Source organism: Phyllobates terribilis, unplaced genomic scaffold (genome assembly GCF_046119375.1).
Source record: "Phyllobates terribilis strain yellow unplaced genomic scaffold, ASM4611937v1 Scaffold_5__5_contigs__length_657084704, whole genome shotgun sequence".
NCBI classification, from domain to species: domain Eukaryota; kingdom Metazoa; phylum Chordata; class Amphibia; order Anura; family Dendrobatidae; genus Phyllobates; species Phyllobates terribilis.
The window spans coordinates 221,032,051-221,048,590 of record NW_027362765.1 but is presented as its reverse complement, the minus strand read 5'-3'; the positions used below and the strand labels follow the sequence as shown (position 1 = coordinate 221,048,590).

At 43.1% G+C, this 16,540-nt stretch overlaps 1 protein-coding gene across 8 annotated transcripts in view; it reads right to left on the bottom strand.

The window, feature by feature from the left end:
* The window catches only part of EPB41L1 (erythrocyte membrane protein band 4.1 like 1), a 159,021-nt gene that overhangs the window by 41,217 nt on the left and 101,264 nt on the right, over positions 1 to 16,540 (bottom strand). For 5 of the 8 annotated variants that reach the window (XM_073683821.1, XM_073683823.1, XM_073683824.1 and 2 more), the window contains 6 exons: positions 10,383 to 10,571; positions 8,667 to 8,810; positions 8,418 to 8,567; positions 6,396 to 6,438; positions 5,871 to 5,946; positions 89 to 307 (listed from right to left, as the gene is read on the bottom strand). In XM_073683821.1, the coding sequence (XP_073539922.1) occupies positions 89 to 307; positions 5,871 to 5,946; positions 6,396 to 6,438; positions 8,418 to 8,567; positions 8,667 to 8,810; positions 10,383 to 10,547 (797 nt within the window). In that variant the 5' untranslated portion in view covers positions 10,548 to 10,571. The remainder of the gene's footprint in view (positions 1 to 88; positions 308 to 5,870; positions 5,947 to 6,395; positions 6,439 to 8,417; positions 8,568 to 8,666; positions 8,811 to 10,382; positions 10,572 to 16,540) is intronic. The other 3 variants (XM_073683826.1, XM_073683827.1, XM_073683829.1) reach the window with 1 other exon arrangement.

The following is a 16,540-nucleotide window of genomic DNA, read 5'->3' as shown; positions in this document are numbered from 1 at the left end:
TATATAAACTGTGAATGAGTTCAATAGTAATAATTTAAACAGTCAACCTGGTTGCTATTAGCTTTATACCTCATCTGAGTGCTGTTACCTGTATGTCTTGTGCAGCTCCATTACTCTTTCTTCCAGCTCTCTTGTCTGATTAGGGGAGAATCGAAGTTCACTCACATAATTCCCATGATGTTCTTCAGGGTCATAGTCCCCAAGTTCAGCTTGAACAGTGTAAGACCCCAATAGAGCATGAGTAACAAAAGAGCAGGGTAGGCGGCCACTGATGATGTCAGCACGTAACTGTAGGCACAGATAATACCTGCCAAAAATTATGAAAATAAACTGAAATAGAAGATTTGAGTTTGAACAGAGCTGAGTATTGAAAGCTCTTATTTAAAGAGAACCTGTCACCAGTTTTTGCTCTTATTTTACTCTCGATGCCCCCTTGAGTATTGCATTTTTGCTTTTTTTTAAAAAATGTAAATCAGACATACAGTTCAAGACATATGGGAAGGCCGATATCTCTGGAACCATAAGGCAGATTTAAAAATAGAAAACTGAATCCACAGTGGAATAGCGGGAAAAGGAAAAAAATAGATTAACTGGCCAATATTGACCTGAAGACAGGTCCTCTTTAAGAATAAACATGATTGTCACTACTTATAAGAATATACCATAACTAATTTTTTAAAACTGCAATTAGATGTAAAATGTGCAGAAATACAATAATTGTTCACTGATTATTACTGACCAATAGATTACTGTTCTATCAGTTGAGTTGGACATCATTGCTCGGGTCCAAAGATGCATCAAATATTACTATGATTAGGTTCTGTAGTTTAATAACAGAAGTACTGTATTTTATTTTGTATTTTCTATGCTAAGCCAACAATTCATTAATATCTTTTGATTTTCCTTGAACACACCATGAAAATAAAATGAAAGAAGCAATAAAGGCACAACAAAAAAACTTTATGAATAGGGAAAGTATTTTCAAACCTCTGCTTATAGGGAACCTATCATATTGAAAATGCTGTCCAATTTAAAAGCAGCATGATATAGAGCTGGAGAAGCTAAGCAGAGTGATATATGATTTTGTGGGAAAAGTTTCATTGGAACTTGTATTTTATTAAATTATACCTCTACCCACTATAGACTTTTTCGTTTTACACTGTGTCCATAAAAATGTTGGCTGTCCATGAAAGATGTCCAGAAAAAATAAAAAATCAAGTTGGCATCTCTGGTGTACAATCCGATTTCCCTTCTCTGTTCCGGATCTCTAACTCTAAGAGAAAATAGCTCTTACAGACTTGTAACATTTTTTCAATGCTAGATCAAGTACACTCTGCAAATCACAGTTGGTCTTATCTGTTTTTTTCTGTGTGAGACATGTAATGACACACAGCCCTGCTCTACTCACTGATCTCACTGCCATCATTACAGAAGGGTGAGGAGAGTAGAGCAGAGCTGTGTGTCATTACAAACACCTCTTGCAGCTCTTTTTTCATGGCAATCAGTGCGTGGGGAGAAAGAGTAAAGCAGAGCTGTGTGTCATTACAAAAACATTTGCATCTGTAGCTTTCATTTCACAACATTGTTAACTCTGCTCTACTCTTGCACTCCCAAAGATGAATCTCTACTAACAGCCCCTTGGTTTTAGCATAAATCAGGATCTAAACTATAAACGCTATCATCTCCACAATGGAGATGAGAAGTTAGATTTTATTTTTTAGGTTTTATTCAGCTCTGCGGACACTACTTAATGATGTAGCCAGTTTAACATGCTAAAAGTGGAGAAAAGTCCCTTTTAAATGAACAAACTACAAGTTCTACTGAATATTTTAACACTAAATTATATATCAATCTCTGTACCTTTTTTCCTGCTTTCTACCATGCTGTCTGCAGGTAAGACAGTATTTTCACTGTTTCAGGTTCACTTTAAGCCACCAGCGGAGTTTGTCCCTCCTTTGGTTATAATATTTCTGTGGCTAGCTTTATTCCTTTCCTATAGACTTGTAGAGTGGAATTTATTCTGTGTCTAACATCTCTTGGAAATTAGAGAGGATATGTCGCTTATTCAAAAAAAATTGAGGTAAATACATTTTTCTCCAGAGCTCCCCTGATTCTGCATCTTTTTTTCCGTTTTGCACCGCATCACTCCATTGCAGAGATATTTACAATTGTGGCTTTTGGAGCGTAGTATGTGAAATCTCTTATTGCAGACCAAGTAGGAGCTTCTTCGGTCTTTTCTTGAGGTGTGCACTTTCACCACTCCCTCCCAGACGCTGCTAGTCACAACTCGGCAGCTGCTCTAGCAGACTTAGTCACTGCCAAGCTGTGATAAGCAGTATCTGGGAGTGAGGGGTGAAAACGCTACAGTTGAAATGGTTAAGAAACACCCAGATGAACTGCAAGTAGAGATTTCACATACTGCGCTCCACAAGAGCCAAAAATGAATATCTCTGCAAAGGAGTGACGTAGCACAAAATGGAAAAGAGAGTCAGAATTAGGGAAACTCAAGAATTTTTGAGCAAGTGATGGGTCCTCGAGCAAGCGATGGGTGCCTATTTTTATAAATCCTTATATTCCCCATGAAATAATAATTCTGCAGCATCTTTTTTCCTAACTCTGCATTATGTGGTTTCTCTGTTATATGGAGTGCTAAGAATTTTTTTTCCAGAGTTTACGAAAAAGGGACATGCCGCATGAGCGGATGGGTCCTATAAACTACGTATATCATGATAGACAAATCTACTTCACTTGAGCAATATTTGTATACACTGTGCATGTAAAACTAAATGATTGCAATAAATGGTTCAAGCCACCGATGTTAACCCATTACATGGCAGAGAAACCCAGACAAGCCCGCACTTATTCCCTCACCTCCATCATATCAGAAAAGATGGCTGAAACCTCAGTCCTGGCTAGGTTCACTAAGCCCATAAGAATAGCATCCGGAACTGTGCCTCTCTATGGGTTTCAAAGCAGCCACATTAGCTGTTTCTAGGCTACATATGTTCTTGAAGGCAGATACACAGATGGAGAGATTGTGTTCCCTGCAAAAAATATCTATTTGCTTTTATGTTTTCCTATCAGTTTGAGATAAAATAGCATTTTTTTTCCATTTGACAGGCATGGGCAGGCATTTCACAGTAATAAAGAATATAATCACATAAACTAGCACTGTGATGTGCCCAGCCAGTTGCAAAGTAAACGCTAAAATGGATGTGTCAGAGCACAAAAGCAAGCGAGGGTGTGTGAGGTCATTTGTGTATCCTAGCAACAGTTGTACACGCTAGTCAAAACGCAAGTACTTATTCCACCAAATGTTATGTTCCTACGACTGAATCCCAATATTGTAAAGCTATATTACACCCCCATTACAAGATGCTACCTACATTATATGGATAAAAGTATCGGGACATAAGTCTTATTCGTTAAATTCGGGTTTTCCATTCAATCCCATTGCCACAGGTGTATAAAATGTAGCCCCTCGGAATGCAATCTGCCTTTACTAACATTTGTGAAAGAATGGCTCATTCTAAAGAGCTCACTGACACCAGCGTGGTCCTGTAATAGGACGCCACTGTTATAACAGGTGAGTTCATGAAATTTCACCCCTCCTAAATGTTCCAACTGTGAGTGATGTTATTGAAAAGTGGAAGAGTTGAGGAACCACAGCAACTCGGCCATGAAGTGTCAGACCGCTCAAAGTTGCAGAATGGGGTCACCGAGTGCTGAGGTGCATAGTGCATAAAAGTCACCAACGCTCTGCTGACTCAATAACTGCAGGTTCCAAGCTTCTCTAGTATTAAAAGGAACCAGTCAGTTAGTTCATGCTGCCCAATCCACAGGCTGCATGAATCAGAGCCTAGTTGCACAATGGCAGCCAGGTATATTTTTTCTGAAACGCTTTGGAGCTACAGAGAGGGTAAAGCTGAAAGATCTGGCTAGAGAGGCAGCGTCGGACTAGACTTGTCTCTGACTGTGGTCCTTAACTAGCTTCTTTCAACACCGTTTCAGGTGATTGACAGGTCTCTCCCATAGCAAGAAGCCTGTCAGTCACCTGGAGCAGCACAGGGAGTAGTCCTTAGCTGGATATTCCTGGCAGCAATTGTGCAAATCAAACCACAGCCAGGATGACATGCATGACAGGTTCGCTTTAACATCAGGACAAAAACTGTACAATAGGAGCTTCATGGCATGAGTTGACATGGCCAAGCAGCCACAATGCCAAGCATCAGATGGAAAGGTGTAAAGTATACCACCACTGAACTCTAGAACAGTGGAAACATTATGTGGAATGATGAATCACACTTCTCTATTTGGCAGTTGGATAGACGAGTCTGTTTTCTGAAAGCCAGAAGACCGTAGCCTGCCTGACTGCATTGTGCCAACTGTATATTTTTCTGGAGGAGTGATAATGCTAAGGGGTTGTTTTTCAAGGGTTGGCCTTGGCCTGTTAGATCCATTCAAAGGAAATCTTAATGTTTCAGCATACCAAGAAATTTTGGACAATTGTAGTTTCCAACTTTATGGGAACAGTTTGGGGAAGGCCATGCTCTGGTCCAGCATGACAGTGCCCTGGTGCACAAAGGAAGGTTCATAATGGCATGGTTAGGTGAGTTTGGTCTAAGAACTTGACTGGCCACATAGAGCCCTGATCTCAACCCCATCAAACACCTTCACAATGAACCAAACAGGACATTGTAAGCCAGGCCCTCTCACCCAACATTAGTGTCTGATCTCACAAAGGCTCTTCTGGACAAATGGTCAAAAATTCCCACAGACACAGTCCAAAATCACAGTCGAAAACCTTCCCAAAAGAGCATAGGCTGTTATAGCTGCAAAATGGAGACCAACTTCTTATTACTGCCTAAGGTTTTAGAGTGGGATGTTATAAAAGCTTCTGTGGGTGTAATGTGTACGTGTCCCAATACTTTGTACATATACTGTAGGTTTTCTATACAACCATAACTATACAATCCAATATAAGATATTTTGCCGGCCCAGTAGTATTATTATGGATGCCTATGTGTTTGTGGTGAGGGTTTCCATCCATTAATATATATGTTTTTCTGCTCTTTATTATTTGATTTCTAGTGTGAACCCTTTGCCTGGTAAACCTCTGAATATGTAAGCAGCACTTTGCCATGTTATAGCCTCAACGCTCCTAGACACCACAGGTGTTTAGTGTAGTCAATAAAAGCGGAATCCCTGTTGTTGCTAAGCAACCTTCTTTCTATTGGATATGCTCTTTACCAGCAAAATAGAACTCATGAATCTAAATGAGGAATTCACGAACCTGAATCATCTGAGATTCACTCATCTTTGATTTGCAGGTCATTGATTGGCCACCAGTTTATCTAACAACCAGGGCTTAGAATGAGGTTTACAGCCTCTTGAAGCTGTAAACGTCGGTTATGAGTAGTAATGGCTATTAATTTGGACATGGTGACACTATTCTACTCTAGGTCACTAAACCATTCCCTTTAAACGTCTGCACCCACCTGACATTATCATATTTTGACTCTAAGAGGGACCATAAGGGTATATTCACATACAGTGGAAACGATGCAGATTTTCTGTCCAGATTTGCGGGTGAAAAAGCCACAGAATATTACTGTAGCAGCAAAGTGGATGGCGTTTCACCATGAATTTCAGCTATGCATAATAATGCAATAGGTGTAATCCACATCAAAATCTACATGTAAAACGCATGAAAAATCCCCACTGGAAAAAATGTATTCCATTAATTACAGTAGATACTATTTTCTCCCAAAATGTCCCCTTAGAATGAAAAATAACTCATCTATTCTTTCACAGTCATTGCCACATTCTTAAAGACGCCGTTTGTGCCACCATTAGTAAATGCCTCACACCTTGTGATGTCTTCTGTGAGTTGAGCTGGATCAGGAGGATAAAACTTCACTGTGAAACCAAATGTCCAGGGAGCACCTGAAGACACAAGTAGAGCCGGTTAGATATGAGGACAAACACGGCACGAGGACAATGAATATTAAGATTAGAGAGAGATGAATGGATAGAATAGACATAATCATTATATAGGAGAAAACAATAAGATAAGGCCGGATTCACATCATGTTTTAGCTTGGTAGGGGTTTCCATCTGAAGCCCTAAAAATGAGATTCAAGCATGTATAGCCGATGGGGCCGTTGACTTTAATGGAATCACTTAGGCTCTGTCTGACCTGGTTGATTGCGCTTTTGTGCCCTCATCAAAAAGGCAGACAATGCCAAAGATAAGGTGACATAGAGCACAAAGTGACTCCCCGTTGAAGTGACTCCCCATTTTTCAGGGCTTCAAACAGAAACCCCAACAAAGCCACTGACGTGTGGCTAAAACGTGAAGAGAAGGCAATGTCGAGCATGAGTTTTACCACTCACTTCTGATCTGTTTTTTTATTTCCTTGGAGGGATCCAGCCAATTCTGTAAAACCAAAGCGTCAAAATTAGAACCAAGAAATCACACCGCAGTCTGGTGTTACTGGTGAAAGCAAACAATCACTTCTAGAGGGATCTAGACATATGCTAGTACATGTCCATACAGATGTGGTCAGACAGTTCCATAATCCTGTTTATTGCTACTTATAGTAGCACAATGCCTATAACAGCTCAACATCAAAATGAATGGGGTGCTTAGCTTTAAAATATTCACCAACAATAAGTTAATCAAACTACTTAACGCTTTCCTCAATGATTAGTAGGAAACCCGACTGCAAATGTTTAATTATCTTGTTGCACAAACACAGGTCAAATAAAATATTCCATACAGTTTCCATTTAAAGGGTTACTCCCATGTGCATTGATGGGTCTAGTTGGATATTGCATGTAAATACAAGCACTTTCATCATTTCCTAATTATTAAAACTTTGCCTTATTGCCCTGATATTGTAAGTTGTTTTGGTTCTGTATTGTTTACAGCTCATTGCCTAGGGAACAGACCACTGCTGCAGTCGAACAGTGGTGGCCTAACGTGTAGTTCTCACAAGCTATAAGGCTATATTCACACACGTTGTGTTTTGCTGCGTATATTGCAGCAGATTTTTATGTAAATTTTCATCTGCGTCTTGCAGTACCAGCAAAGTGTATGAGAAACCAGAATTCTCTGTTCACACACGTTACTTTTTGTTTGCTGCATATTTTCTGCCTTGCTTGTGTTTTTGGAAAATAGAGCATGTAACTTCTTTCAGCGTTTTTGCACCCATAGGAAGTAATGGGTGGTGAAAAAAAATGCAGAAAAAAAATGCAGCAAAAAACGCACCTGCGTTTTTTTGCAGCATTTTTGATGGCAAAATACAATGGGATTATTTTTTTTCACAGAATTTTATGTACATGCCTAAATAGAGACAGAGGACAGTGAAAAAAACACTGCAAAAACGCATCAAAAACGCAGGAAAACCTGCATTTTTGACGCAAATGTTTTCCTGCCAGATAAAAGATGTCAGCAGATTTGCAGCAGATTTAGCACAACGTGTGTGAACATAGCCTTAGAGTTTGTAATTGATGCTCTGAAGCTGGCCAGGATATTTGTAGCCAGATCCTAGCCAGCATCAGTGCCAATATGCTTCCTTACTGCAGATATAAAGCTGCTCCATATAACAGCATCAGGAGTGCATAGTTTGGACAGAGTTGTAATGACGCTGTTGGCCCAAACTGTCAATCAATGAAGAGCACCTGCCCCTCCCCAGCAATCAGGCAGTCAACTGGCTGGGGAGCAGTACACTGCTGATTTGAGTACACGGGAATAACCCTTTAAATCAAGCTAATGCATTAATACAACAGATCCTTTATCTAGAGAGAGCAGTGGTCTTTGTGATCTACTTAATAGATGAGGGTCCCTAATAGCAGATTCCCTTCTCTCTACTATTTCCCAATTCCATAATAGAGGATGTGAAAGTAGGTTTTCTAAACTGATCAACCCCTTTAGGAAAGTGAAACAGTGAAAAGGAAATGAGCTGTTAGCATGGATGCAGTTTTGTCGGATGACTAATTGGCGGCAAATATATGAGGTCACTGGTCGGCCCAGAGGGTAATAGTATTGTAGGACGACCAGATGTTAAGTGCATCCTGTCATTCGACAAGCACACCATTTGGTGGAAACAGCTCAAACGTGTCTCATGAGAGCAATGTATTGACCACAGTGGGAGGACCTCTGCATCCACTGGATTAACGTAATTTTATTACAAGTACCGCTTCTGAGCTTTAGTCTATGATATATCTTTTTAAAAGCAACTCTGAAAACTTTTTTTATTATTGTTATTATTTTTTAAGCTCCATTCTGGAGGCTTGGGAACATGTAAAATCTGTCATCAGTACAGCTAGTTTTATTTGGAGGCATTAAAATGGAAAGTATGGATAGCAACATAATTTATCAAGTAGGAGGATGAATTATCATATTGCACTCACATCAGATGAGATCCCAATATCATCAGTGGATTGTTGAAGCATTACCTTCTGACTGTCAGAATCACAGAATGTAAGACCAAAGTAATCTTTCTCCAACAGGTTGAGGTGTTCACATACTGTATCAAATAGGACCTGCCCCCTAGCATGTTTCTGAAACACAAGAAGCCACCAGACAAAAGAGCTCTCACATTATCGATCGGAGACGTAAGTGATAAAAAATTCTCCTCTATCCTGACACTTATTTCTTACCTCCACTTCACATTCATAGTGGGAAGAGTCCAGGAGTGTCACCCTACAAACGGCACTCTTGGGTTTTCTAGACGTTTTCTGCGGTGATCGCTGATTGTGAGACGGTGTCGTTCTGTCTTGTGCGACCTCAAGCCTCTCTTCACTCTACAGGTCGAAATGATAATAAGTGTCCCATTAGAATCTCAATCAAAATGTAAAAACACACTTTCCTCAGTAAGGAGCGCAGCGCTTGCAAACTTTTTTCTATAGAGCTTGTAAGCACTGCGCTGCAGCTGACCGGGTCACTGCATCTGATGATCTTCAGTCCAACTGTGCTCCTCCCATGCTGCAAAGGTAAAACTAGACAGCTTGAGAGAGTGAAATATTCAGGCCAATGCAGCTGATCCAAACTGCAAGTCCTTCAGATCATGAGAATAAACAGACAGAATAAAAGAACGGAGAGCGGTGAAGATGTAAAGACATTAAGCTGGGAAGATCAATGTCAGAGATGATTGGTGCTCATACAGATTACATTGTCGAGTTTGGACCCCCGCTTTATTTAGTATCCTCCTCATTGGGCCAATTAACAAAAATGTCAAAACAATATCAATTGTTTACTAATTTATTTTTGACAAAGTGAATGATAACACTCAGTTTTCAATTTATTCATGCATTTCCAGAAGGAATACCAGAAGAACCACATTTAGATTTGAGAGTGCACAAGCTTTCAAGACTACTCAGGTCTCTTCATCAGGCAAAGTGACTATGCCTGATGTATGCCGGATGAAGAGACCTGAGTAGTCTCGAAAGCTTTCAATTTGTTACCGTCTTTTCAGTTAGCCATTAAAAGGTATAAACCACTGAGGACTCTCAAATCTACATATTTTTCTATCAACTGGCTAACACGGTACAAAGATATACCGTATTTTTCGGACCATAAGACACACTTTTTTCCCCCCAAATTTGGGAGGAAAATGGGGGCTGCCTCTTATGGTCCAAAAGTAACAAACCAGTGGTGGTGGAGTGGGATCGCAGGGCCATCAGGAAGGTGGCGGCGGCGGCAGCAGCAGAAGAGGAGGTCAGGCGGGCCGGTATCTGACTGGGGGCCGGGAACTTGCCGGGTACCGGGGCCGGTGTCTTGCTGTGAGCGGCGTGAGAGGCTTCCGATGCGCGCAGCCATCTTTCTGAATCTGTGATCTACAGGAATCGGCGCATGCGCTCTGCCATGCCGGCGGCCATTTTCCTGCAGATCACAGCTTCAGAAAGATGGCCGGAAGACGCTCACGCCGCTGTGCCACACCAGCAAGACACCGGCCCCGGTACCAGGCCCCCAGCCCACCAATGCCAGGCCCCCAGCGCCAGCCACCAGGCTCCCAGCCCCAGGCCACCAGTGCCAGGCACCCAGGCCACCAGTGCCAGCCACCAGACCCCCAGTGCCAGCCACCAGGCCCCCAGCGACAGGCCTGGCTTCCTGAAGGACCCTACCTCCTGTGACCCCCACTCCACCACCTCCCCCAGGTAAGATACCTATTCAGACTATAAGATGGACACCCATCTTATAAGAAATATTTTTTTCCTATTTTCCACCCCAAAATTTAGGGTGCGTCTTATAGTCTGAAAAATACGTTATATTTTTCCAGAGGAACCACAGAAAGTTTTAAGAAAAGATGCCCCAGAATTGTTATTTTTTGAGCCAGCGGATGTCAGATCTTCTGTAAAATATAATTGAATACTTACTTCCACATGTCTCCTTGAATTCTCATTGACTCCTGTCCGGTCTACATTGTTAGCAGGGGTTTGTGGGGTGTCAGGTGGGAGCAGCGCAGGATTATGTACTCCATCCTGGGCATGACCATCGGCACCAGGATTGAATTCAGTTTCAGCCCCCACCTCTGTGGTCATTATGACTGCTCAGATTCTTGTAGGCTGCAAGAAAAGAGAAAGGGATAACTCAGTACAAAGTGTAAAATATACACACAGACTAGTGATATGGTGAACAAGCATTAAATGATCGCTGTATACTGAAGGGCATTAGACATAAGTACATACGCTTCCTGTAAAATGCATGATAAAAATAAATACAAATCCAGTGGTTTCGGAAAGTATTCAGACCCTTTTAAATTTTTCACTCTTTGTTTCATTGCAGCCATTTGGTAAATTCTAAAAAGTTCATTTTCTTTTCTCATTAAAGTACACTCTGCACCCTATTTTGACTGAAAAAAAAAAAGAAATGTAGAACTTTTTGCAAATTTATTAAAAAAGAAAAACTGAAATATCACATGGTCATAAGTATTCAGACCCTTCGCTCAGACACTCATATTTAAGTCACATGCTGTCCACTTCCTTGTGATCCTCCTTGAGATGGTTCTTCTCCTTCATTGGAGTCCAGCTGTGTTTAATTAAACTGACAGGACTTGATTTGGAAAGGTACACACCGGTCTATATAAGACTTCACAGCTCACAGTGCATGTCAGACCAAATGAGAATCAAAAGAACTGCCCAAGGAGCTCAGAGACAGAATTGTGGCAAGGCACAGATTTGGCCAAGGTTACAAAATAATTTCTGCATTACTCAAGGTTCCTAAGAGCACAGTGGCCTCCATAATCCTTAAATGGAAGAAGTTTGGGACCACCAGAAGTCTTCCTAGACCTGGCCGTCCAGCCAAACTGAGCATTCGTGGGAAAAGAGCCTTAGTGAGAGAGGTAATGAAGAATCCCAAGATCACTGTGGCTGAGCTACAGAGATGCAGTAAGGAGATGGGAGAAAGTTCTACAAAGTCAAGTATTACTGTAACCCTCCGACAGTCTGGCCTTTATGGCAGAGTGGCCCGACGGAAGCCTCTCCTCAGTGCAAGACATATGAAAGTTTGCAAAGTGTTTGCTCAAAAACACATGAAGGACTCCCATACTATAAGAAATAAATTCTCTGGTCTGATGGGACGAAGATAGAACTTTTTGATGATAATTCTAAGCGGTATGTGTGGAGAAAACCAGGCACTGCTCATCACCTGCCCAATACAATCCCAACAGTGAAACATGGTGGTGGCAGCATCATGCTATGGGGGTGTTTTTCAGCTGCAGGGACAGCACGAATAGTTGCAATTGAAGGAAACATGCAGCCAAGTACAGAGATATCCTGGATGAAAACCTCTTCCAGAGTGCTCTGGACCTCAGACTTGGCCAAAGGTTCACCTTCCAATAAGACAATGACCCTAACCACACAGCTAAAATAACAAAGGGAGTGGCTTCAGAACAACTCTGTGACCATTCTTGACTGACCCAGCCAGAGCCCTGACCTAAACCCAATTGAGCATCTCTGGAGAGACCTGAAAATGGCTGTCCACCAACGTTCACCATCCAACCTGACGGAACTGGAAAGGATCTGCAAGGAAGAATGGCAGAGGATACCCAAATCCAGGTGTAAAAAACTTGTTGCATCATTCCCAAGAAGACTCATGGCTGTACTAGGTCAAAAGGGTTTGGTGGGCTGAAATTTTCACATACCACCAGACCTGAGAATAGACAGGGTGGAGGTGTTGGTTTGCTCCTTTCACCACAATGTGCTTTCCAGGTCATCCCCCCCAGTTCCCTCACCTATGTTTCCTTCCTTTGAAATGCCCACCGTCAGACTCTCCAAACCCTTCTCCCTGTGAGTGGCGGTTGTGTATCGGCTCCTCCCGCCAGTTCATGGATCACTTTGCCACCTGGCTTCCTCACTTTCTATCCTGTGAAATCCCCACCATCATCATGGGAGACTTTAATATCCCCATCAATGATCCCCTCTCCCAATCTGCCTCTCATCTACTTTCTCTAACCTCCTCATTCGGCCTCTCACAATTTACTAATTCTCTTACGCATGAAGACGGGAATACTCTGGACCTGGTTTTCTCCCGTCTCTGCTCGCTGCATGACTTTACTAACTCCCCTCTCCCGCTCTCGGACCACAACCTTCTTTCCTTCTCTGTCAAGAACCGTCTCCTCACCCAGGACACCCCCACTTACCACACTTATAGGAATACACATACCATTAATACACAGCAGCTTATGGGCAATCTCCACACATCTTTAGCCCCCATCTCCTCCCTCTCCTGTCCAGACTTAGCATTGTCACACTACAATAATACACTGAAGAGTGTCCTAGATGAAACAGCACCTTCTACACGCAGAAAGACCCAAAACAGACAACGGCAGCCCTGGCACACAATGCAAACACGCTTTCTTCAGCGTTGCTCAAGGTGTGCTGAGCGGCAGTGGAGAAAATGTCTTTTAGCAGAGGACTTAATCCACTATAAATTCATGCTCAAAACCTATAACTCTGTCCTTCATCTGGCCAAACAATCCTACTTCACCACCCTCATCACTTCACTGTCCAACAATCCAAAACGACTTTTTGAAACCTTAAAACTCCCTCCTGAGCCCTAAAGCACAAACTCCCACCACCAACCTCAGCGGGGAGGATCTGGCCACTTATTTCCTAGAAAAAATCAACCACATCCATCAGGACATCTCAGCCCAATCTCCTCAGTGCCTGGATCCCCTTCCCTGCCGCACTTCAAGCTCACTAGCCATCTTTGAGCCTGTTACAGAAGAAGAAGTTACCCAGCTCCTCGCTTCTTCTCAACCTACAACCTGAAATAGTGACCCCATTCCTTCACATCTCCTGCAGTCTCTCTCACCAGTGGTCACCACTCACCTGACTAAAATATTTAACCTCTCTCTTTCTTAAGGTATCTTTCCCTCATTTAAACATGCCATCATAACCCCTTTACTTAAAAAGCCATGCCTGGACCAGAACTGCACTGCTAACTACAGACCAGTCTCTAACCTTCCTTTCATCTCTAAACTCCTGGAACGCTTGGCCCGCTCCCGTCTAATCCACTATCTCTCAGATAACTCTCTCCTCGACCCTCTACAATCTGGTTTCCGCTCCTTACACTCCACTGAAACTGCCCTCACTAAAGTCTCTAATGATCTATTAACAGCCAAATCCAAAGGTCACTGCTCCCTGCTGATTCTCCTGGATCTCTCCGCCGCATTTGACACTGTGGATCACCAGCTCCTCCTCACTATGCTCCACTCTATAGGCCTCAAGGAAACCGTTCTCTCATGGTTCTCTTCCTACCTCTCTGACCGCTCCTTCACTCTTTCTTTTGCCGGCTCCTTTTCCTCTTCTCGTCCCCTTACTATCGGAGTTCCACAGGGCTCAGTCCTAGGCCCCCTCCTCTTCTCTCTATACACTGCCCCTATTGGACAAACAATCAGCAGATTTGAGTTCCAGTATCATCTCTATGCTGACGACACCCAACTATACACCTCTTCACTTGACATCACCCCTACCCTAATACAAAACACCAAGGATTGTCTGTCTGCTGTCTCTAACATCATGTCCTCCCTTTGTCTTAAACTGAATCTCTCTAAAACTGAACTTCTTGTGTTTCTCCCCTCTACTAACCCAACTCTACCTAACATCGAAATTACCTTGGAGGGTTCAACCATAACTCCCAAGCAGCACGCCCGCTGCCTTGGGGTCGTATTCGACACTAACCTTTCTTTTACTCCCCATATCCGATCACTCACTCGCTCCAGTCACCTGCATCTTAAAAACATCTCCAGAATCCGACCTTTACTCACCTTTTGAAACTGCTAAAACTCTTACTGTTGCTCTTATTCACTCTCGTCTGGACTACTGCAACTCTCTTCTGATCGGTCTCCCTTTTACCAAACTTTCTCCTCTCCAATCCGTCCTGAATGTGGCAGCCAGGGTCGTGTTTCTGTCCAGCCGCTTCACCGATGCCTCCATCTTGTGTCAGTCATTACACTGGTTGCCCATCAGCTACAGGGTCCAATATAAACTCATCGCTCTCACCCACAAAGCTCTCCACAGTTCTGCACCGCCTTATATCTCCTCTCTCATCTCTGTCTATCACCCTACACGTGCCCTCCATTCTACAAATGACCTAAGACTAACATCTTCCATAATCCGAACCTCGCATCTCCGTCTCCAAGACTTCTCTCGTGCTGCGCCAGTTCTCTGGAATGCACGAACCCTGGCGATCCGATTGATGCCTAGCCCCCATGTCTTCAAGCGCGCTTTAAAAACCCATCTCTTTAAACAAGCCTACCACCTTAACTACTCAGTAAATTAACTTTCCCCTGTTCCCTCCTTCTAAATATTATTCAGAATCTATTCCCTACTCTTCTTCTGTCTCCACACCCTCCATGCACAAGATAACTCATGCAGTCTTATATGAAAATTCCTACTTATTATAATTGCCTGACCTGAAATAACAAGCACTTTTCACCTATTGTGTCCCCCCCATTTCCTTGTAGATTGTAAGCTTGCGAGCAGCGACCTCACTCCTAATGTAACTGTTTAAACTGTCTTAAATTGTATTGAATTTATTGTCTTTACATGTCCCCGCTTAATTGTAAAGTGCTGCGGAATTTGTTGGCGCTATATAAATAAAAAATTATTATTATTATTATAAAAGAGTGCTTCTACTCAATACTGAGCAAAGGGTCTGAATACTTATGACCATGTGATATTTCAGTTTTTCTTTTTTAATAAATTTGCAAAAATTTCTACATTTCTGTTTTTTTCAGTCAAGATGGGGTGCAGAGTGTGCTTTAATGAGAAAAAAATAATGAACTTTTTAGAATTTACCAAATGGCTGCAATGAAACAAAGAGTGAAAAATTTAAAGGGGTCTGAATACTTTCTGTACCCACTGTATTTAGGTTCATCAATGCCTAAATCTTCACTGACAATCTGCAGGGTCAAATCTTTTATACAGGTAATGGAACTGTAACATTGGTACACAATATTCATTACAAAAAACCTTTCAGTTGCCGCAGAACTTCATTTTTAATAAAATATTACTTGCTAACATCAGCGCTTCCTGATTCACTTCAAACCATAGTGCAACCTTCCATATAGCACCAGCCACATTATGCCCCCCATACACTTATATCTAGAGTGTCGCCGGCACTAGTCACAATGTGCTCCCAATAGTGTGCTAGCCATTGACCATAGCCACAGTTTGACCCCCCATATAGTGCTAGGTAGTGTGCACCTAGATACATTGCTAGCCACAGTGCACCCCTAAACCATGATGCCACAGTGTGCTTTTCAGTGCCAGTCACAATGCCCCCAGTGTGCGCCACAACCATACTCCACTCCTCCAAAGTCTAGATCAGGGGTCTCAGACACGCGGCCCGCAGGTCGTATGCGGTCCCTCCGGCTGCTTCTTGCGGCCCGCAGGCACAGACCCCGTAACGATCGCGGCTCTCTCCAGCAGCCGCCGACATCAGAGCTGTAATGCAGTGTATTGACGCGCAGAGACCGGCTCTCTGCACAGCAATACCAGTGTCAGCCGCCGGCCTATCAGAGGCCAGCAGCTGACATCTGCGTCCCAGCACAGCGGCGTATGACGTCACTGACATGTGCTGATGTCAGCTGCTGGCCTCTGATAGGCCGGCGGCTGACACTGGTATTGCTGTGCAGAGAGCCGGTCTCTGCGCGGCAATATACTGCATTACAGCGCTGATGTTGGCGGCTGCTGGAGAAAGCCGCGATCGTTATGGGGTCTGTGCCTGCGGGCCACAGGTGCAGAAAGGACGCAGAGGGAACGGAGGACAGGTGAGAATCTTTTTTTTTTTTTTCTCTGTCATGTGAAATACAGGACAGGGGACCTCTGCTCAGTATGGGGGGGCACTGTGTGCAGTATGGGGGACGGGGACCCTGAGCGCTGTATGGGGGGACGGGGACCCTGAGCGCTGTATGGAGGGATGGGGACCCTGTGCACAGTATGGGGGGAAGGGGACCCTGTGCGCAGTATTGGGGGGACGGGGACCCTGTCCGCAGTATTGGGGGGACGTGGACCCTGTGCGCAGTATT